This window comes from Rousettus aegyptiacus, unplaced genomic scaffold (genome assembly GCF_014176215.1).
Source record: "Rousettus aegyptiacus isolate mRouAeg1 unplaced genomic scaffold, mRouAeg1.p scaffold_m13_p_7, whole genome shotgun sequence".
NCBI classification, from domain to species: Eukaryota; Metazoa; Chordata; class Mammalia; order Chiroptera; family Pteropodidae; genus Rousettus; species Rousettus aegyptiacus.
In genome coordinates this window covers 2,069,542-2,091,228 of record NW_023416310.1, presented here as the reverse complement: position 1 = coordinate 2,091,228, position 21,687 = coordinate 2,069,542, and the positions used below count along the sequence as shown (strand labels likewise).

General features: G+C 57.7%; 1 protein-coding gene across 3 annotated transcripts; it reads left to right on the top strand.

The window, feature by feature from the left end:
* CMPK2 (cytidine/uridine monophosphate kinase 2) lies at nucleotides 1-19,373 on the top strand. 3 transcript variants are annotated; one of them, XM_016121089.2, is made up of 5 exons: nucleotides 1-696; nucleotides 1,987-2,101; nucleotides 3,036-3,237; nucleotides 8,269-8,502; nucleotides 9,766-11,416. In XM_016121089.2, exons 1-5 carry the CDS (start codon nucleotides 22-24, stop codon nucleotides 9,881-9,883), a joined length of 1,344 nt encoding a protein of 447 aa, XP_015976575.2. In that variant the 5' UTR covers nucleotides 1-21; the 3' UTR covers nucleotides 9,884-11,416. The 3 variants fall into 3 exon arrangements, with proteins under 3 accessions (XP_015976575.2, XP_036080661.1, XP_036080662.1); XM_036224768.1 differs by lacking the exons at nucleotides 8,269-8,502; nucleotides 9,766-11,416 and adding an exon at nucleotides 18,926-19,373; XM_036224769.1 differs by lacking the exon at nucleotides 8,269-8,502.
* The last annotated feature ends 2,314 nt before the right edge of the window (nucleotides 19,374-21,687 follow it).

Genomic DNA, 21,687 nt, shown 5'->3' with positions numbered 1-21,687 from the left:
GGGCGGGACCCGGCGGCGCCCATGGCCTTCGCCAGCCTCCCGCGCGCCCAGCCGCTGCTCGCGCGCCTCTCGGGACCGCGGCGCGGGGCCAGAGCTCGGACCATGGCGCCGCCGCGCTGCCTGGCGCTGGAGCTGCCGGGCTGCACCCTGGCGCACCTGGCCGTGGGCGCCGGCGCCGCGGACGCGTGCCCCGACCCCCGCGCCGCGGCGCTGCTGGGCGGCCCGGGCCGCAGCTTCTCGCTGTGCGTGCCGGTGGCGCCCGGCGGGGACTGCGCGGCCCGCGTGCGCGCCGCGCGCCTGCACCAGCGTCTGCTGCGCCAGCTGCGCGCCGGGCCGCTGCGGGGCTGCCAGCTGCACCGGCTGCTGAGCTACTGCCCGGGCGGCGGGCCCGGCGCCGTGCAGCGCGGCGTCCTGCTCCGCGACCCCGGCGACAGCCCCGACACGCGGCGCGCGCTGCTCGCGCTGCTGGACGCACACGTGGAGGCGCCGCGCCCGCGCCTGGGCGAGTTCGTGGGCGGCCCGCGCCGCGAGCTGTGGCACTTCGCGTGGGAGCCGCAGGACGGCCAGGGCTGGCGGCAGGGCGGCCCCGAGCCCGTCGCGCGCGCCCCGGAGCCCGCGCTGCACCCCGTGGTGCCCGACCTGCCCGGCTCCGGGGTCTTCCCCGACCGCGAATCCGCCCGTGCGGTCCTGGAGGCGGTAAGGGCTCCGTCGCTCCCCAGCGCACAGGGTGGGCAGACGCCCTGCCCCAGGAGGGGTCAGAGCCCGGGGACGGGGTGGGGGCTGCCAGGCCGTCTGCGCGCCGAGGCCTTTTCTGGGTTCCAGCGGCCGGGACCTTCCATCCTGACGCGAGACACTGATAGCCTCGCAGCCAGCAGTGCGGCGGCTGCCGTGAACGCGTGCGCAGGTGGCCCCGTAGGCGAGGCGCCGCTGCGGACGGGGGGGGGGGGTGGGTGGGAGGGGTGCCAGGTCAGAAGCGATCCCGCGGTTCCCGGGGCTTGGGCTGGCAGGGAGAGCTTGGAGGTTTGAGGAGCTTAGACGCACAGGGCCACCTGCTGGGCGGCAGACCAGTCACTCAGCCCAGTTGTTTGGTTTTCCCCTTTCACCTGTAAGTGTTGCGAAGGTCAGGGGGGCACCTGATACACAGCAGGTGCTGTGGATGGGGAGCTGGGGCTCTCCAGGCAGAGCGGGGCGTCCAGAGGCGGCCTGCAGGGGGCTGCACGTGGGTCCTAGGCTAACTCACAAGACTCCGGGACAGCTTTGGAGACTGAAGAGTGCGGGGCCAGCCCGCAGCGTGGGTTGCAATCCGAACTCGCATTTATTACCGCCATCGCCTTCGGCGAGTTTCTTAAGCGTGCCCCGCGTCAGCTTCCTCAGCGACAGGTGGGCGCCCCCGTCCTCGCGCCACGGTGGCGACTGGCCATGTTCGCGCCGGAAGCACTTAGAATAGCGCGCGCGCAGAGTGAAGCGCGGGACCAGGGTCCGGCCCCCGGGCAGAGGTGCCCGGGCTGTGCGGTGAGGTGACAGGGCGAGAACCTGGAGCCCCCCCACCCCCAAACACCGTGCTCCGCGCCTCCGTGACCGCAGCCCCCGCGCTCGGCCCGGTGCAGGTAGGGGAGGTGGCGCTGGCTGCCGTGTGGGGCCTGCCGTGCAGTGTAGCCGATTCCCCGCCCGCGACGCGCTGTTCCGGGCCCGGCCTGTGGTTCCATGTGCTGGTCACCTGCTCTGTGACCGCCTGTCCTTCCTGTCCTTCCTCCACTGCGGGGGCGGGTCCGTAGGGCTGCAGGCTGGGTGATCCTGACCACTGCCTCTTTGAGCTGCAGCCACACAGCATAAAGTAGCCACCCAGGCCTTCAAAAAAAAAATACTCTGAATTTTGGCGTGGTGCCAAATGTACATGTTCGGGTGGCCAGCTGGCTCTTGGCGATTCCCCGGGGCTGCCACGCAGCCCCGGCGCCTCACTGCCGATTTCTGGATGCTGTTTTACAGTGTACGCCCTTCATTCCCGAAGCCCGAGCTGTGCTCGACCTGGTCGACCAGTGTCCCAAACAAGCCCAGAAAGGAAAGTTCCCGGTGGTCGTCATCGAAGGACTGGATGCCACCGGTAAGAGCATGTTACCTTTTGGTCACAGCAGTGAGTTAACAGGTCAGTTGAGGGACTAGACAGGTCATGACAGAACTTTGCACAGAGTTCAGATCATAAGCCTCGTGTGATCGTCAGTGTGTGCTGGCCCGGAGCTGGGCAGGCCTGGGACAGAGGAGCGTAGGGCCTTCTGTGTGAGGCCACTGGAGGGGTGGGGGCACCGAGCCTCAGCTGAACCCCGGAAGGCTCTGGATGCAGCCTTGGCGTGGGAGGCAAGGGGCCGGGGGCATGGTCAGGCAGAGCCTGGAAGGGCTGACACCTGGCTTGTGTTTTCAGGACACATGGCAGCAGCTCAGGCAAGGAACGGGGGTGAGGTCCTCCGGACAGGCAGGCTCGAGCAGCAGCATGGGCGAAGGCGTGGGACTCGAGCCAGTGGGGAGGCCGGGACCTCAGAGGCCCTTTTGGGGGTAAAAGGGGGTAGAGTAGGAAGTGGAGTGAAGATGCCTTGAGAGCTACCAAATAGGTGTCAGAGTTGGCGGATGTGCCTGCACTTAGCCCCAGACGTGGACGCAGGAGGAGGGGGGCCTGGGGGCAGCAGGAGACGCCCAAGGGCAAGGTCAGCCTCGGGGACAAGCATCCCGTGGCTCCTGCCCGTGTCAGCTGACAAGTGTCACATGGAGTGAGGCAGAGCTGATAACGGGGCCTCCGCGCCGAAGTCCGCCACTGCTGTGTCAAGAAGAGGACAGACCCCTGTGCTCCCCGCCCCCGAGTGTCGTCGTACCAGAGAGCCCGCCGTTTCCGAGGGTCTTAGGTGTACGTAAAGACTCGTATTGTTTAACCTCCTTTGACCTACAGGTCGAGAGGAAGTCATTGCTCATTCTGAGTTAATATTAACTGTGGGGAGCGGTATGGTATCAAGGGTGAGGACGTGCTGTATTTTCTCTGTGACCTGCAGGGAAGACCACGGTGACTCAGTCGGTTTCAGAGTCCCTCAAGGCTGTCCTCTTGAAGTCCCCGCCTGCTTGCATCAGCCAATGGAGGAAACTCTTTGATGACGAACCCACTATCATTAGAAGAGCCTTTTACTCTTTGGGCAATTACATCGTGGCTTCTGAAATAGCTAAAGAATCCACCAAGTCTCCCGTGATTGTGGACAGGTGGGTATGAAGATGGCTTTGGCATTTTCTTCGTGATGTATGAGTGTGTGCGTATGCGTGCACATACACGCAAGTATACAACTACGTTTATTAAGTGAAACATGACCATAGTGGAATAATGTGTATCGTTCATTAGTTGCCTACACGACTGCCTGGTGTTTTGCTAAGAACTTTACATGTATTACACTAATACCTGGAACGGTGACTTGCCTGGATGGATATTAAATGTTATCCCCTATTTACTGTTGACATAGGTCTATGACACAGACCTACGATGACACAGGCCTATTAAGGAACTTGCCAAAGTGACTGAGCTAGAAATAGCATGTTGGGGTTATTCACCAAACTCTGTGCTTCACAAATCAGTGCTCTCATTGGCTGGTTTGTTCATTGGCGTACTCAACAGACATTTATTGGGCACCTACTGTATGCCAAAGACAGTTCCCAGTTTAAGGAATTCGACGGCAAACGAGCTAGTGTCCTTTCGTGGAGCAGACGTGCCCTCGGAGGGGCAGGTGGTAACCGAAGCCCTAATTACATCAGATCAGGTCAGAGGACACTGTGCTGGGGAGAGGCTAAATCAGGACCATGTGGGGGGAATGGCGGAGGAAGGCCTAGGCAAGGAGGGGCCACCGACCTGAGCTCTGAATGACAGAGAGACGGACGTGAAGTTACGAAGTCACAGAAAGCGTTATGGAGAGAGGGACCAGGAAGAACAGAGGCAGAAAGAAGCCGACATACCTGAGAACTAGAAACCGGCCGGGGTGATGAACACGGTGGACGAGGGGTGCTTTGCGGACGAATGAAAAGAGGCGGCGGCAGGCAGGCGAGGTCTGCAGCCACGGGGGGGGCATGGCACCCCCCCATCCCCCGGGCGCAGCGGGGAGCCATCGCAGAAGGGGCGTAACCTGGGTTATGTTTTTGAAGTTCTGTACATAGACAACAGCTTGAACACGCCGCGAAAATGGCCGAAGGGTAGGGCAAGTGCGTCGTGCAGGCTTGCTCGCCGTCGCGGTGATGGGGGAGCGGCCGCTGCGAGGGGGTCCCGTTCTGTTCTCGCCGGGTTGGTGAGGACGAGTTAAAAGTGCGCTGACACTCAGAGCTGCGGGCGGCGAGGATGGAGGAGGAGGACGGAGGACGGAGGACGGAGGACTCTCCTCTGGGCTGGTGGGGGGCGGGGACCGAGCAGCGTGAAAAGATGTAGCAAAGCGAGAGACACTCGGAGAGTCTGTTTCCGCTTCGCGCACAGTGTTGCTAACTTTGAGAAACCGGAAGCCCAGCAAAACAGTAAATAAACACTGGCGTGTGCGAACGGAGCACCCCAAAGCCACGGCTTCAAGTGAGAAAAATCAGGTAGCAGAAGCAGGTTCAGGAGAATTCACGCGAAATACTCATTTTGTCGTTCTGTCTGCAAAGTACTCGCTTTTGGAAAGATAAGCAGTTGAAGCCGAAAAAGGTATTAGCCATAAGCGTAAACCTCGATGAATTTCAAGAAGCGAGCACAGCGGGGTCCAGCGCGCACGGCACGCGTGTCAGGCGGTGGCGGCTGCCCTCACCCTGAGCCCGCACCCCGAGCCCGCACCCCGCCCCCCGCGCCCCCACGCTGACGGGCGAGCGACTTCCGTCCGCACGGGGTGGGCCTGCCTGGACCCGACCCGAACGCAGATGCCCGGGGGGCGCGCGCTGCGTCAGGACGAGCACGGGGCCTCGTCCTCGTGGGTGCGGACAGCCTTTTCCACGCCACTGCCGCCCACGCACGTGCAGCTCTGTCGCGTGGAGTCCCGGGGGCGGGGTGCCGCGGGGACACGGGGCTTGCGCATGTTCAGCTTTAGTGTGCGCTGCCCGGAGTTTTCTGAGACGCCCCCCCCCCCCCCGTCCCACCCCCATCCCCCCTACCCCGCCCCCAATCCCCCCCAGGTGCTCTCTGGGCCTTCTCGTGGGCTGCAACCTCACCGGCCCTTAGCATCGCCGGTCTGGACCTTCACGCCAGCTTTTCCTCTGGTTTCCGGTGGGTAAGTTGGTCAGTTAAAAAGCTGGCTTGCCACGTCCGGAAACAGAACTTCTACCCCGTGCCTGAACTGTTGTTTTCTGTTCACTTTTCGATATCTCAGAAATGTTCCATAGAGAGATCGCTGCGCCCGTCTGCAGAGAATGAAGGTGTGTGGGCTCGTTGGTTTGGGGGGACCGGGGGACAGGAGGAAGACCGTCCACATTAGTCAGAAGGTCGCTGCCCTCATCTGAACTCACGCCAGCAGGGGGTTTTAACTTCGGGGTTGGTGAGACAATTATTACAAAGTCAGCAAGTTACGAAGAATCCTAGGGTAGGGTGAGGAATTGTGTTCTTTTGTGGGACTTCTTTGCCTGGTGCGCGCTGCCCAGAGTTTTTTGCCCCATAGTTAAAAAAGTTACATCTACCGTATTTAGTATCTCTTCTTCCAGGCCTTTTATTTCAAGGAGAAAGCCCTAACTTTTCCAAGCTGAGTGTAACTGCACGAGGCACTTTATTTCCTAAGATGTCCAAAGACCCTGAGGTAGCACCAGCTTCTACATGTGGGTGGACACCCCCTCTGTCCCCTGGTTTCCTGTCTGTTAAGTGGAGGTGCGCATTATTCCTTCCCTGCCGACCCCCAAGACTTGCGATGAATAGCCAATGGGAAGATGCAGAGGGAAGTGCTTTGAAAATAGCAAATTGCTGTTAAAATACAAAGCATCATTATCTAAGCTGTGTATAATGTGTTGGCAAATTGCGGTTGATTTGAACTAATGTGGTTTTCCTGGGTGGGAATGGAGAATACTAAATAGTGGAGACGTCTGAAATTGATGGCCGGAGGGGATGATTATTTAAAATGAGCCACGGTACTGTCAGTGAGACAGCCCCGCCCATAGAAAGCCGGGCGGGCGGATTCTTCCCATTCTCCTTCTTTGTGTCTGTGAATTGTCTGCAATTTTGTTTCTTAAGGACATACTGTATCACCTTGTCAGATGAGAAGAAAAGAGCAGTTATTTGTTGTCTGGGGTTTTGTTCCTGTTTAAAGATTTTAATGAAATCCATTTTAGACAACACCCTCCGGCTGAAAGTGGGAGGGAGCCGGAGTAATTTTTGATGGTGGTTGTAGTTAAGTTTGGCAACTTAATCGCCCTCATTATCTTTAAAAACCTATTCTTGCGTGTGATTTTTCTACACTAAAGGTTTCTAAATGTTAGAACGTTATCGGCCTCTGTGTTCGTAGCTGAGTGTCTGATTCAGCGAGCGTGGAGCATGTGCAAACACAGGGCGAGTCGTATTTCGGTTGCCGAGACTGGGAAGCCTGTGAAGCTACCTGGGTTTATTCAGCTTGGGGACAAGGCGCACCTGATGGAGAAGGTGGCCGTGGCCGCTAAGTGGCAGGAGCCGGGCCGTGGGGCCTGGGCTGTTCCAGGCAGGGTTCCGGGCGCAGAGCATGCTCTGGGAGATGGCCAGGGGCTTCGGAGGCGCGTGGCTTCAGAATCGATCGACTCCCAAGTAATTTTGACGGGTGCCCTTTGCAGTGCTGAGCGCATTGTGCCATCAGAGTTTAACACGGTCTGGCTTTCGTGTCCAGTAAGACGCGGATAATGTCTCACGATGACAGCACAGTACAGTTTTTTTGTTTGTTTGTTTGTTTGTTTTAACATTTGTCTGTTTTTACAACTGTGGAAGGAAAGGCTTGCATGAGTTTCACTTTCCAGAGGAGGACGCTGAGGCCATGCTCACCCGCGTCCGCAGCGCCAGTGGGTGGCCGCAGGTGAGACTGCGCAGCTCGGGTGACGCTGCGGGTTTGTTGTGTAGACAGCAGTGTGTGTTTCCTCTGTGAAAAGTGGTTCAAGCCCCAAACGATTGAGAAGTCAGGCTTTTAAAACGATGACGGCGGGGAACTGGAAACGCAGGCCGTGGGTGCCTCTTCCACGCTGGGTGCGGTTCTTGTGTGCGAATCGCCACAGGAGAAGGCCCTGTGCTGGGTTTGGAGTTTTGCATTTAGTCCCTTAAAGTTGGAATATGGCACGGACCGGGCAAGAGCGTGACGGGCTGTGCCAGCTCGTCCCCTCCGTCCATTCACACCCCACGTGACACGCACCGCACACCGTGTGTCGCACGCCGGCCTCGGGGGCTGGAATGCGGAGGGGACCGAGAGGGACTCGTGGGGTGGAGGCGACAAGGCCCCCCGACCCTCCTCTGCTCTGCGGCGGGTCGGGCGGGAGGGGCGGGGGACGCCTGGGGAGGAACAGTGACCGCTGTGTGGGGCTTCGGCCGAGTGGGCCTCCGAGGGACGGGGGGGCCTGCGGGCTGAGCGCCCCCCGGCCGGAGAAAGCAGTGTGAGGACAGCCACGCGCAGGAGGGCCTGGGACGTGTCCCAAAGGGCTCCATGTCCCAGCATGAGGCCGCCGCTCGCCCGCGGGCGGCGGGGAGCCATCGGCATATTGAAATAGAGGCCGATTGATTTTCTTTTGTGTTGTGATTTTTCTTTTTTCCCCCCGAAAAACACTCTTTAAAACAGCCAGCCAGTCACGACCGGCTGCGCCCGGGGCTCGCCCGGCATTTCGGGGGCTGCGTCTGGGTTTCTGTCCCTCCCTGCCCGATGCCCGGGCCCGGCCACGACTCCGCAGGGCTGGGGAGGTCGCAGGCTGCGGCCGGGGTCCCCACGCGGGGGTTTCATCGGCAAGCCCAAGTTCACAACAGGGCGGGACCTGAACGGGCCTGCAGGGTTCGGCCCGGACGCGGCATCACGAGTGTGAACGGAGCCGCACGCCCGTGTGTCACCGCGTCACGGAGCAGGACGGCCTCGGGGCTGCCCAGCAGCGGCGGCTCGAGTGGCGCCCAGCGCGGTCTCGCTGGGGCCACTGGTCAGGCTTTTCACGTTTTGTAAATAGTTTGAGAGACATGATCGAGTTTCGCTTACTTAATCGGTGCCACGCCGAGGAAGTGCGAGCAGATGCGCCGCGCCCAGGGGCCGGTTTTGGGGCGCCCCGGGGCCCCCGCCGCTGCGCCTCACCTCGCTGCGTCTCCCTCCTCAGGTACTGGCACAGCACGGCCACCTACACCATCGCCACCGAGGTGAGCGGCGGCCCCCAGCACCTGCCCCCCGCCCGGCACCCCGTCTACCAGTGGCCGCGGGACCTGCTCAAGCCTGACCTGGTGCTGCTGCTGTCCCTGGGCCCCGAGGAGAGGGCGCGGAGGCTCCAGGGCCGCGGGCTGGAGAGGACGCAGGAGGAGGCCGAGCTGGAGGCCAACAGCGTCTTCCGTCAGAAGTAGGTGTCCGGGGCCACGCGGTGGGCAGCACTCGCGTTCTCCAGGCTCCTGCAGCCGCTTCCGACGGGCTTGCCCTGACGGGGCCGCAGGGCTGTCAGTGTGTGTAGAGCCACGGACGTCCCGCTGGGGATGAGACCTGTCTGCCCCCAGTCCCAGCGGTGACAGGGACGCACGGACCCGGGCCGGGGGGCGCTCGCCTCTGGGCGTCGGCGCCCGGCGGCACAGTGTGACGGGCGCAGGGCGAGGCCTGGCCAACGCCGCGTGCCTTCGCCCTGCGCGGCGCTTGCCGCGAGTCACACGCGCTGCCCCTGACGCTCCGCCGTGCGCGCGAGGACGACACCCGCCACGTCGCACGGTTCAGAACTCGGAGGCCCGAAGGGCTCCCCAGTTCCTCCGAGTTCGCGTGGGCGCCACGTAGGAAAACCGGGGCTCACGACCAAGCTCGTGCTGCCTTCGAGGCGGTGGCTCTGAACGCGTCGGGAGCCGTGAGCGCAGGGACAGGCGGGCCGGCGGCATCTCCCTGCTTCGTGGCTGGGTGCGAGTCCGGTCTTCGGGAAAGGTTGGCCGGGACGATGGAGCAGGTGACGCCCGTCGGGGGCGCGAGCGCAGTCACCGCGCGGCGCGGTCACGCCGTGGGCCAAACGGCAGAGCAGCCGCGGCGGGCGGCGCCCGCGACTCCGTTCAGTTGGACCCCAGGGCACACGCGCAGGGATGGTTTCGGTGCTCGTTTTGGGGGTGAGGAAACCGGGGCCGGTGGCGGGGGGCCCAGGCCGCCTGCCTCGGGCTCCCGCTCTGACCGTGACCCCTCCATGCTGCCGTCAGCGCAGGGTTCTGATGACATTCTGGATGTTTCAGAAGTGCAAACAATGCGCCGAGGGCCTCTGGCTTGTCTAGAACCCTGCGGGGCGCAGATGTGGACAGTTGTCCTTGGGCGCGAGCCACTGCTGCCTCGCCTGCAAAACGGGGGCGTCGATGGTCCCTTCCCGAGGTCACCCTGTGACCTCGCAGAGTGTGAACTGGGAGATCGCGCAGAATGCCAGCGCTGGGCAGAGAGTGGGTCCTCGGTAGACGCCCCGGTTAAGCGCTAGTGTTTCCTGTTACCGTGGATCAGACACAGTGTCTCAAAGGTGTTCTGTGGGCGGAGCCGGGAGCCGGGGGAGCCGGGCGATGGAGCCGACGGGGCCCTGGCTTCGGGACGCGGATCCTGCGGTGCGTGGAGCTGTGCGAAAGTGTGTCACCTCCTCTCGTTCTGCCTGTCCCAGGGTGGAGGTGTCCTACCAGCGGATGGAGAACCCCGGCTGCCACGTGCTCGACGCCAGCCCCTCCCGAGAAGAGGTCCTCCGGAGGGTCTTAAGCCTGATCCAGAACAATTGCAATTAGTTGTCGTCACACATTTTACCAGACCTGATGTTGTTTGATGCGCCTCGGCCACCAGTGATTGTGCAGTTTCTCAGATTTCTGTTACGTAAGCATGTCGGGCAGCAGAGAGCCAGAGACCGCACTTGCTTCTGAGCGATGGACCCGTTTAGGGTCGAGACCGGTCGCACTCCAGGGAGAGGCCTGTGATCGCTTTCGGCCTCGTGTAATGCGCATTTCCTGGGAACGTATTTTTAACCACATCCCTGCCAAGGTTTGTCGCATCCAGAAAACACGAGGTGTACAGAAGCAAGTAGAGAGATCTCCCGAGTCAACGGAAGCCACCCTCTCCGTCCCTGCTCCCAGACCCCCCCCCCACCCCCCGCACCACCCCAGCCTCTCCCGAGCCTGGACCTGGCTCGCTGATAACACCTTGACATCACTGCTGACTTCTTCCCAGTCATCATGACTTGGCCCCAAACCCTAGAGCCAAGGGCCTCCGAAGCAGGTACCTGTGGGTCCCGGCTGTTTGGAGACACTCCCTCGGGGCGCGTCGCGGGCAGGGCACACTCCCACAGAAGGCGTCTGGCTTGCGCCTGTGACTCACAGCCTGGGCCGGTCCTCTCGGTAGCGCTTCACGGCCAAGCGTACAGACAGCCGACCCCACCACCTCTGAGTTCAGATGCACCCGCCTTGTCTGAGCTGCGTGCTGCTGTTTTATATCCGCGCCCTCCCCGCTGAAAACACGGCTTCAGGCGTGAGGATGGCTTCACGCCGAGCCGGTCGCCCGCGGTGTGCTCGCCCGGCCGTTCCCGCCGCGTGTCCCCCTGCGGGGACGATGCTCCGCCCGTCAGGACGGAAGCCAGGAAGGTGTCGCGACGCTCAACGTGTAATTTCATTACGGAGACTTAATTCATCTTAATACGTACAGGGGATCCCAGAACGGGACCTCGTAGTAAGTTACCTTGGCCTCGAATGCCTTGTGATAGCACAGGAGACTGGCTTTGCGATCTGGCTAGACAAGCATAGTGGCAGAAAGAGGAAACAGCCGAGCTCCGTGGCCGCGGGTGAGTCAGGCAGCATCAGCAGTCTGTGTGGCGTGAGCTACACTGTGATGATAATTCTTCGCTTTAGGGAGTCGGCTGAAGCTGGTGACTACCTACAATTCCTTCCTGTTCTAAGATAAATGAATCTGCATATTACGTGGGGGAAATGTCTTTTCTGAGACCTTCATGCCTTTATCAGGTTTGTCATATGGAATGTTAAATTTCAATAAAGTTTAGTCTTAATTATCTCATACTATTTTTCAAAAGAACTATAGGTAATTGATACACGATAAATCTATGTATATAAATCTGTGATTGGTTTGATTTGAAAATATGGTTAAAGCCGATAAGTAGCATTAGGGTTCTTTAAGAGGTGATATCTAATTGCATTATTGATATTAATTACTTTAAACATTCTGAAAAGCTTACGCCGGCAGCCTGGAAAGACAAGCGTTTAATGCCTCCTCGACGCACCTTGCAAATGAATAAACTCGCTGTGGTTTTCAGCTCACTCTGCTGTCACAGGTGTGCGCTGGTTTTCTGGAGATGCGCCCCCAGCCCTGCTCCTGTCTAGGGGGCCGAGCGGGCAGGGGGTGGAGAGGTGTGGGCGCCGGGGCCGAGGGCGTTTGCATCTGGGTGCTCCCGGAGGGGAGGGCTTCTGGTTTCGTCTTAAACATCTTTTTAAGAGATTGCCTTCCCTCCTTCATCGCAAATGCCCATGGGATGTTCTAGTCCAGGGAGCACCGCTCTTGGTTCGCGTGGGCCCTTTCGACACCGGGGTGGAGGGTTTCAGGAGTCTGGGATAAGGCGGCGCCTGGTGCCCAGACCCTGATGGCGAGGAACGGTTTGCTTGGCTGTTTCATTACAAGGTGAGCTGTGTTGTGATCCTGCCCTACACCGATCTGGCTGCGCTCACTGTTTATCCTCTGTCACAGTCACAGAATTTTTAGCTTGACACGAAGCTGCCGAGACACATGAGCACCTTTTAAGGCTGTCTTGCAGCTGGGACCGGCCACCAGCTAGTTGGGGCCCGCCCGGTGTGTGGGGGGGCACACACTGGCGGTCGAGGAGCGCCCCTCTGTGAACCCCTCGTCCTGGTACTGAGCCATCGCGGGATCAGGGGCCCCAGGGGGCACCATGGGAGGCAGAGGAGCAGCAGGGTGAATGCCCACTGCCTTCGCGTACGCACAGGGCGAGGACGGGGTCGGGGGAGGGGGCACCCCGAAGCGCGGGGCCCCCCGGGCGGGCGGCCGGTCTGCGTTCTCTGATCGCTCTGCCTTCTGGACCCGGCCCGCCCCGTTCGCCGGCCCTTCTCCCTGTGACGTCTCTCCTAGGGGACATCACGTGGCGTCTTAAAAGTGCTTCGGCCGCGGGGTCCTTTGGAAACGTAGGCACGCCAAGGGAATGTTGGGAAAGCACATAAAATCGTGTCTGCGCACTGCGCTTCCGGCGGTCGGAACACAGCCGTGCGTCCGCACGAGGTGCATTTAGTGTAAGGTGACACATGACGGACTTCTCAGCAGGACACAGAGCCACCTCAGAAGGCCCGGAGCATCAAACGCACATTTCTCGCAGTGGCAGCTGGGGGTTTAACCTCACGCCGCGGAGCCGTCGCCAGCCCCGAGCTACCGGCGACGCCGGCTGGCAGACCCGAGCGCGACGCAGGTTGGAGCCGCAGCAGGACTGCGGGGCCCCGGGGCTCCTGCTGCTGCTTGCCTTTGGCTTCTGAACCCAGGGCTCAGACACGAGACTCAGCCCCGCTCGGGCAGGGCGCCCCCTGGCGAGTTCGTTCGAATCGCAGGGCTCCTGTAAGTGCAGCTTCGTCCCGTGCTCTGACATTTCCTTAGGTGAGCGGGGAGCAGAGAGCTGCTGCCCCCGCCCCCCAATCTACAGCTGGGGGAAAACGTCCCTTTATGTTGCCTATAAATAATCTGGTCTTGCTCACAGCACCATTCCTGGCCAGTGGAGGAAAAATACTTAGTTCTATCAGGTTTGAAACTTAATATAATTGGAACTTTGAGCAGTTTTAGGTCATGCACACCCTCTTTTAGAGAAGACACTCAGCATCTTGGCTTTCTGAATTCTCCAAGGCCCACCCTGGCCTTCCTCCAGGAGGGTGTCAGGGTGTCTGGGGCCAAGAGTGTCATTCGGGCCACCTTGGGGGGCGGAGGGGGCCTGTGGTCGCCGAACCTCTCGCTAGCTGGACGTGGCTTGCCGCGCCGAGAGGCAGTCGACATTTGTCTCCTGTAGCCCTTTATGACACACGTGGGCTCCGCTGGGCCTCACTGGGCTCCGCTGGGCCTCACTGGCCTCCGGCAGCGCTGAGTCTCTGCCCACGTCTCAGGCCCAGCCGGAGTGACCTTCATGCTCGGCCTCAGTCCCCCTGCCATCAGAGCCTCCCCTCGGGGGCCCACGCACCCCTGGGGTGCACTCAGATGTCGAGGAACTGAGAACAGTAGAGACTGTCGAAGAAGAGTCCGCACGGCTGGGTTTATTCTGACGGGAGCCTGTTCCGGGCTGGTTCGGGGACCCTCGCTCCAGGTCACAGACGGAGAGATGGGTGGTCCCCTCGTCCCCTCGCTGAGCTGTTGCTCCCGGTTCCAGGGCGAAGCCTGCAGACAGGAAACGGGGCACACGCCTCGCCATCGCACGCTTCGCTTTTTCCCTAAGGAGGCAAATGGAATCTTCCGTTCCATTCCGGTTCCGAATTCCCCAGCGATGTCCTTCGGCGTGGGTCCGTCTTCGTCTGTTTTTTGTTTGTTTGTTTCTGCTAGGATCTTGACGGGTCCTTTCAGTCTGGAAATTTATGTTCTTGACTTGGACATTCTCTTGAATTGTTTTTTTGATGAATTATGCTTCTCACTCTTTTTCTTATTCAGATGTTGGGCATTTGGGACTGTTTTTCTAATTTTCTCATCTTTTTTTTCATATATGTTTCCTTTTTACACACCTTTACAACGTTTTATAATATTTACCCAACTTTGTGTTTAAAATCTTCTATTAAGATTTCCATTTCTGCCATCAAGTTTCGAAACCCTAAAAGCATTCTTATCCTCTCTCCTGCACGTCCTGCCATTTTCTTCTTCCTTTCTTTCACTCGTCATCTACATTTTTAAAGAATAATTTCTCTTTCCTTGGACGCAATGTCTTCCCTTATCTTTCTGAGCCTGTCAGTTCTCGCCTCGTTTGAAGTTCTTTCTGCAAAGTCTCTGTTTTCTGCGAGGCGGATTCGTTTTTGTTTCCTTTGCGTCTTCTGGGTGAGACGCGTTCTTCAGATCCAGGTCGTGCTCGGCGGTGGCTCGGGACCGCGTGGGGGCCCGAGGCCGTGGTGTGCAGCTCCCGGGCTCGCCGGGCGCTGCTCCCATCTTCTGGGTTTTTCCTTTTGACCCCGTGGCCGCCTCATCCAGCTTGTGTTTTTCCTCTTCTCTCTTGAAAGTGCAGGTCTTCTTACAACTTGTCCCTGTGGAAAATTTCCTCTCCCAGGTCCAAGCACAGGGTTACTTAATTTCATTTAAAACATGCACGCATGCGTGCACACACGCGCGCACACACGCACACACGCATGCACACACACAGCTTTTTGGCGCAGTGATTTTTCGAGACGATTGACGGCGAGCGCCTCTGAAGCCGCAGCCTCTGCAGCTCTGTCACTGTCCCCAAGCACCTTCTGTTCCTCTCCGGCTGTAGGGGAGGGAGACTTAGGAGAGGAAGAAGGTCCCTGGCAGGAGCGCGCCGTCCAGACGGGGAGGGCGACGGGCACGCGGAGACCGCTGTCCCCGTGTGCCGCCCGCGGTCGCACACGCCGAGGACGAGCCGGGGCGTGGCTCACTTTCCCGGGGGTCCAGAAGAGCTTCACACGGAGCGCGTACGAGGCATGTCGGACTGGACCGAGATGGGCGTTTCTTGTCCAAATGTCCTGGCCTCGTTGCTCAGAGCTGCTGTCACTCGTCCTCTTCTGTCAGCTAGTTTTGACTTGGTGCTGTTCACAAATGAACTGATCTCAGGGTTCTCGTGGGCATAAACTATGTACAAAACATCGGACTTCGACTGGTGTGTGTCACTTGGAGACCGTGCACACTGGTTTAAATCTACTCTGCAGCTTTTCATCGTTAGCCTTCGACTTTTTTCAAAACAAGTAAACTATTTAAGATTATTCTAGAGAAAAAAAGGAAGAGTAAAATGTTCAGACGTGAGGAAAACCTGTAACAAAGTGCGTTAGGTGTGATTCCTGGCGAAGACTTCGTCTGTGAGCCTTTTCTCCCCACTGCGTCTGCGAGGGAGGGAAGTCAGTCAACGCAGAGCAAATGCACCCGCGTCCGCCAGAGGGCGCAAAAGCGCTGGTTTTACACCGTGGCCAGGGAGCCCTCCGGGGCTGAGATGATCACCTCCCTCTGACACACAGACCGCCTGGCAAAACACAGTGGCTCCTTTGATTTTTATTTAAACGTCTGCTCTAATGGGAGAGCAAAGGACAAAACGCAGGACGGTCCCAGGTCGAAGTGGCCAGTCTTTAAAAGGGGCTAATTTCTTGCTTCGAGAATTCTAAATACAGCCCTGGGGTCAGGAAAATATTCAAAGAAAGACCGCAGTGATCACAGAACCCGATCTCTTTCTCTAATAGCGGTGGAATACAGGGCGCCCAGAAAGGCTCGCCCCGCCCAGGGTCAGATGATTTGTTAGTAGCAGAGGCGACACTGGAAATAAGTTCCTATCCCTTTTCTGGGGCCCTGGCCCATGCGATCCTCAGGGCCAGCACAGAGGATGGAGTCGGCAGATGGAGTATTCACACACACGCATAGAGTTTTTATGTACATATATATGTACGTGTATATATTCTTTCCCGATGATTTATGATTTGAGAGGTTTACGATTGCAGGTCTGGCATTAAGAAACATTCTGGGGCTTTTATGTGTCCTTGTTTATATGCTTTTAAAGCCTCTCCGCCCCGACTCCCTTCCTTATGAAACTGGATGCAAATGGCAGTGCTTATGTTGGGGATGGGCTAATGGGTTCCACACGGGCCAAGCTCTTGAAACAATTGACCAATCGCCGAAAGACCACAGCTTAGAAAGCACATTGTAAACTTCCCTGCGAAGTCTCCAAAATTTTTATTAACGTGCATGACGTTAATGGTTGGGCTTCTTTTGCCGTAATGGAGGGTGTGCCCCACCTCTCGAGAACAATGAGGCATTTGAGGGAGCTATCAAATCTCACTTTTGGCTGAACCTGGCTGCAAGCTCTTCTACGTGGAATGTGTTTGTGTTCATCTTCGAGGCGGGAAAGATGGTTTTCTAAGTTAAAACAAAACGAAACAAATCTTATACTCTGAAGTAGTTAAAAAAAAAAAAGGGCCATCAACAAACGTGTACTCGTTAGAAGTCAAGAAGGAATATTCCCCTCAACATTTTCTGTAGTGGAGCTTTTGTTAAGGAGTTTTCCCTAGGCCTCCAAACGTTCTGAGTAGCAGCTTGTCTCTTTCTAAGGTAGAGTCAGTGAATGTGGAGATGTACTTACAATGAGAGTTAAGGGTGAAGAGTCGAGATTTTAAAACAAAGCAATGCTCGAAAGAACTGGCTTCAAGCAAATGCCGTTATCACCCCCAACTGAGGTTACGTGATCTTGGTTAAGGGGCTTCATTTGCAGAACAAGAAGATTGGTCTGGAAGAGAATCAAAGACCCTCCCCACCCAAGACTTCTTGTGGCCATGACTTCATAACTGCATGCTGAGTGGAATTTACTTACGGCCCTAAGTCGCTTATAATTTTTAACAGGGTCGTAACGCGGAGTCTGTTGTTTCTCTGCCGTTTTGTTACCGTTCTGATGACTTGGGAAAGTCTGGTGCTGGTGTTCAAGGCGTCGATCGGTTCCCACGACGCCTCCAGGTAAATCAGTCTTTTGTGAAAGGACGCCCGTCTGAGTCCCTAGGGAAATCTAACGTGACTTACGATGTGACCGATGAGTGACCAGGTCGCGTCGCGCCCACCGAGTCGAGCCCCGCTCTCCCCCACAGGACCGTCGATGGCACCTCCGCCCACGGTCTGCTGCGCCCCGCGCCCTAGTGCCTGGGCAGCGCCCGACGGGCACCTCCGCCCACGGTCTGCTGCGCCCCGCGCCCTAGTGCCTGGGCAGCGCCCGACGCGGTTCTGACGAGTCGCCGCCGCGTTCGTCCCTCGTACGGTCCCCCTGAGGCCTTGGTTCAGGCCGCCGTTGAGCATCGTTGCTGAGAGGCCCTCCGCACGGCTCGGTCCAAGATGCCTGCGCCGTTCTCGTCCCCGCAGCTCTGACGCATCCCTGCTCGTCTCCGCCCACGTCTGTGCGTGCTCCTGTGTCCTCGTCCACACCTGCGCCCGACACGCCCGTGTCGGCCTCTGTTCCCGACCGTCTCTCTCCCTCTGTCCCTGTCTCTGTCCCTCGCTCTAGCTGTATCATCTGCATCTCCCGTATCCATGACCACGTCTACGCCGTGTCCACACCTGTAACTGCAGCTGTATCCACATAGCGTGCGTGTGTTTATTGGTGCCTCCCGCACCCCCAGTTCCCACCTGCCCCCCGGCGAGTGTGATTTCATGGGGCGAGATCTCAGCCAGCGTGGAAAACACGTGCTCCGACCCGTGACGTCAAACTGCGTGCACACGCTCTCACCCTGGCCCCTGCCCCCTGCGGCGGAGCTCCCGCCCAAGCGGCCACTGTGGGGTCAGCCTGGACGCAGGCTCTCCCAGCTCCTCTGGCCGCGCTGACGTGAAGGTCGCTGTTTTAAAACCCCTAGCGGCCTGCGGGCTCTCCCAAGGGTGACGTGGCTGACGCAAGGCTCCACGCCAGGTCCTCTCCGAGGTGGTTTCGCACTGTCAACCGACTGTCCCTCCCGTGAAATGACCCACGTTTGCCTCCTCCCGGCGTCGTTCCCGACTGGCCCCCCGGCTCCCTTCCATGAGAACCCTCACTGGACCCCTGTCTTTTTCATGCAGAAAATAACTACTCATGGGGATACGGTCTGTTCTTTTTTGTTTTGTTTTGCTAAAACATATGGCAGCTTACAATGAATATTTTTTGTACCTTGTTTCTCACTTAAAATATACCTTAGAATTTTTTCACATGAGAGCACAGACCTACTTTATCCATTTTCACATTTGTATAGTGTTTCCTTGTACGTATAAAGCGTAATCTAACGATTCTTGATTGATGGACAGCTGTTTCCAGGTGTTAGCAATTATCTTCATTGAATGCCAGTGTCTGTGAGTGCGTGTGCATGAGTGTGTGTGTGAATCTGTGCCTGTGAGTGCATGTGCATGAGTGTATGTGCGTGAGTGTATGTATGAATGTCTGTGCCTGTGAGTGTGTGTGTGGGCATTATTGTGTGTATGGGTGTGTATGCATGAGTGTGTGTGTCTGTGAGTGTGTGCCTGTGAGTGTATGTCTGTGTGTGTATGAGTATGTGTGTGCATGAGTGTATGTGCATGAGTGTGTGTGTGTGCGCCGATGTAAATGTATTTGTGCATCTCTATTCTGTGAATGCGTCTGTAGAATAAATGCATGACGGAGTGACTGCTGAGTGAAGAATGCGTGTTTTATTCATTTTTAATTGGTTCAAAATTGATCAATTTTGTATCCAAAAAGGTTGTATCGATTTAGTCGCACACCAATGTATATTTCCCCATTTTAACTTTTTCAGGTTGCATAGGTAAATGATCCTAGTGCAGTTTTAATTTGTATTTTTAAATATAAATGGGTCTGAGGATCAATTTCTTTTCTAAGTCTTTCGTATGTTCTTTTCCATCTGTTCACACTGCTCCGGAGTATTTATTGGGTCTCTGTATTTCTAGCCTATTGATTTGTGAGACTTCTTCATATATTTAGGCATTAGTTCTATGGTGTATGTGCTGTAAATATTTCCAGCTCGGTTTCATGCTTTTTTTTTTTTTTTCCTGAAGAAGTATTAAAATTTACCTCAATTGACATGTTTTTCCTTAATGGCTTTGTTTGTTTGTTTGTTTGTTTATTTCTTTCTTTTCTTTCTTTCTAGACATTATATTTTTCGAGCGGTTTTTGGTTCACAGCAGAATCGAGAGGCAGGTACAGAGAGTTTCCACGTGCCCCCGGCCTCTCACACACACACCTCCGCCATCGTCAACATCCTCGCCAACGTGGCGCATCGGTACAATCGACGGACCGGCACCAAACGTCGTCAGCCCCCAGAGCCTACAGTTGACTTTCGGATTCGCTCTGGGGGGGCGTACATTCCCTGAGTTTGGGCGAACGTGCAACAGTGTCAACCCGCCATCATGGGACCTTACGGAGCAGTTCCACCGCCCTAAAAACTCCTCCGTGCTCAGCCTGCTCACTGTCCTCTCTGCCCCAGCCTCTGGCTACCACTGACCTTTTCGCTGTCCCCATAGTTTGGCCTCTTCTAAGTCCTGTAGTTGGAAGCATCACATTGTATTAACTTTTTTCAAATTGGCTTCTTTCACTTAGCGACATGCGTTTAAGTTTCCTCCACGCCTCTTCGTGGCTTGAGAGCGCATTTCCTTCTAGCGCTGAGTCACGTCCCGCTGTCCGGACGGGCCGCAGCGCACTCGTCCGTCACCTGCAGGAGGACGGCTTGCTTGCGTCCAGGTTTTGGCGCCTGTGAATGGAACTGCCATCACCATCTGTGTCCCTCTGGCTCGCCGGGTTTTCTTTGAAAGCTTTTCTCAATTCCGAACCATTTAATTTCTTATATTCTATTTTTCTTCCAGCTTGTGGTTTTACCATTTATTTTTCAATCCATTTGAAATTATTTTAGTGTTAGAGCGTATATCCATTTTCTCTTCACCTATCTCGTGAGTTACATGGACGGCTAGAGCTACATTTAGCACTTCTTCAAAATCTACCTAAGACGTGGCAAAATGTTTGGGATGCACCTGTTAGCTGCGACGATACATATCCGCTTTAATAAACATTAAGCGGACGACTCACACGTAGGAACTGCTTCCACCGTAGGGGCAGCTGCCATTTATGGAGCGGTCACCACGAGCTGGGGAGACTCTGCACAAGGTTTGCCCATCTTAAACCCAACGGTCCTGCCAGGCGTCGATCACTGTCTCCCGTTTGCACATGAGAGAATGAGCGATCTCGAGGTCACACATCTTAAAAGTGGCAGAGCTTGGGCTCGAATACGGGCCGGTGCAGCTCGAAGAAGCCAGGGTGTCCGACGGCCCCCGTCAGCGTCGGTGACCGAGGGAGAGGGAGACGAACGGGGTACCAGTACAAGAAGTCACCCTTCTCCAGGCCGTTCACAGAATTTACATCCTGAAGGCTCCGTCTCTGCACCGACTGTTTTACTGAATTGGACCTAAGCCTCTTCGCCACGCGCCGAGCCCGATGAGGCAAGGCTCGCTGAGTGCTGCACGCCGGCTCCGGCCCCAGCACAGTGCGCGCGAGCACTTTGCAGTGATAATTCCCTCCTAATTGGTTGTAACTAATGCACGGCCATTCTGGAATTTGTCGCTTACGGAAATGTACCTTAGCAAATGGACCGTGTTCTCCATCTAAATGCAAATTCACACACACCGAAAAACAGCTGGGTCAGAGGCAAGCGGGGCCAAGAGGAAAAAGGTGGCCTGAGGGACCGGCCGTGTGGGCAGTGGGTGATCTGGGGAGGCGCCCCCCCACCAAGCCTCTCTGGAGACGGGAGGGTGGCTGAGGGAACGCGACCTGGGAATCGAGGCCGCCGGGGCCAAGGCGTCTCAGAGTGTCTATGGGGTCAGCGGCCCTGCAGCGGTGACTCGGGGCCTCTGCACGGAAGGGGCTGGGAGGGACGTGTCCCTCAGTTCCTGCTCAGCCCCTCAGCCTTGCCCGTCACGTGTCACAAGCCCCCAGGGCGAACGAGAGCCAAAGCACTGGCAGCGAGGGTCCCCGGAGCGCCTCGAGCTCTGACATCCGGACGCTCAGGAGCCCTCGCCCCCGAATCCCCTCCCCGGCACCACACGCAAGCGCACCGCGCAGGTCAGCATGACGAGCAGGTTCGCCGCCCGCACGCTGTGGTTTCCAGGTCCTGCGCACACCCAAGGCCACGGAGGGGCGCGGGGGGCGGCGTCAGAGCAGCCTGGGGCGCCGGGCACCCCGCGGGAGCAGGGGGACAGACACCCAGACACCGCGGGGCGGCCGGCCGTGCCCCGCGGAAGGGGCCGACGCTGCAGAGGGCGACATGGCTTCTGCGTCCCTCGGTGGAACTTCCAGGGATGGCGGGGGCTGAGGACGGGGCGGGGGGGCGCGTCAGCCTGTCCCCCAGCCGGCTTCGGGCAGTGCCAGCCGGAGCTGGAGCAGTTTTCCTGGGCTGAGGGGGTGGGACGGGGTGGGGTGGGGGAGGGGCAGCCAGGAGCCTGGGGGGGGGTGCGGCCGGAGGCGCGAAAGACGCATGGAGAAATTGACATGAAACTCAGACGGAGAGGCACTTTTTGCTCTTTTTGTTAAAGAAAATACTATAGAAATAAAAGAAAAAAAACAACATTGATGAACCTGCCTCTCTCCCCCTTTCATCTACGTCCCACTGAGACGTGATTTTCAGGGCTCCAGGGGTCTTAGGGTTTTCACACTAACTGCAGAGAAATCATGAGGAGGAAGCATTGATGTTGGCGTGAATTCTCACTGTCTTGGGGCCAGGCCGAGCCCCGTGAACCTGAGCGCGCTGCGCTTTGCGGGAGACTCACACTGGGGACCAGCGAGAGGGCGGGAAACGTGAACCCGGGCAGCCGTGCCGGGGGTCTCAGCCCCGCCTTCGAGGAGCTGGCGGGAGACCAGGAGATG

What these genes read in the sequence shown, in the direction of transcription:
- CMPK2 (XM_016121089.2), top strand. Translation starts at nt 22, where the DNA reads ATGGCCTTCGCCAGCCTCCCGCGCGCCCAGCCGCTGCTCGCGCGCCTC. An exon ending in CCCGTGCGGTCCTGGAGGCG is followed by an intron (nt 697 to 1,986) that starts GTAAGGGCTCCG and finishes GCTGTTTTACAG; the next exon opens with TGTACGCCCTTCATTCCCGA. An exon ending in TCTCCCGTGATTGTGGACAG is followed by an intron (nt 3,238 to 8,268) that starts GTGGGTATGAAG and finishes CTCCCTCCTCAG; the next exon opens with GTACTGGCACAGCACGGCCA.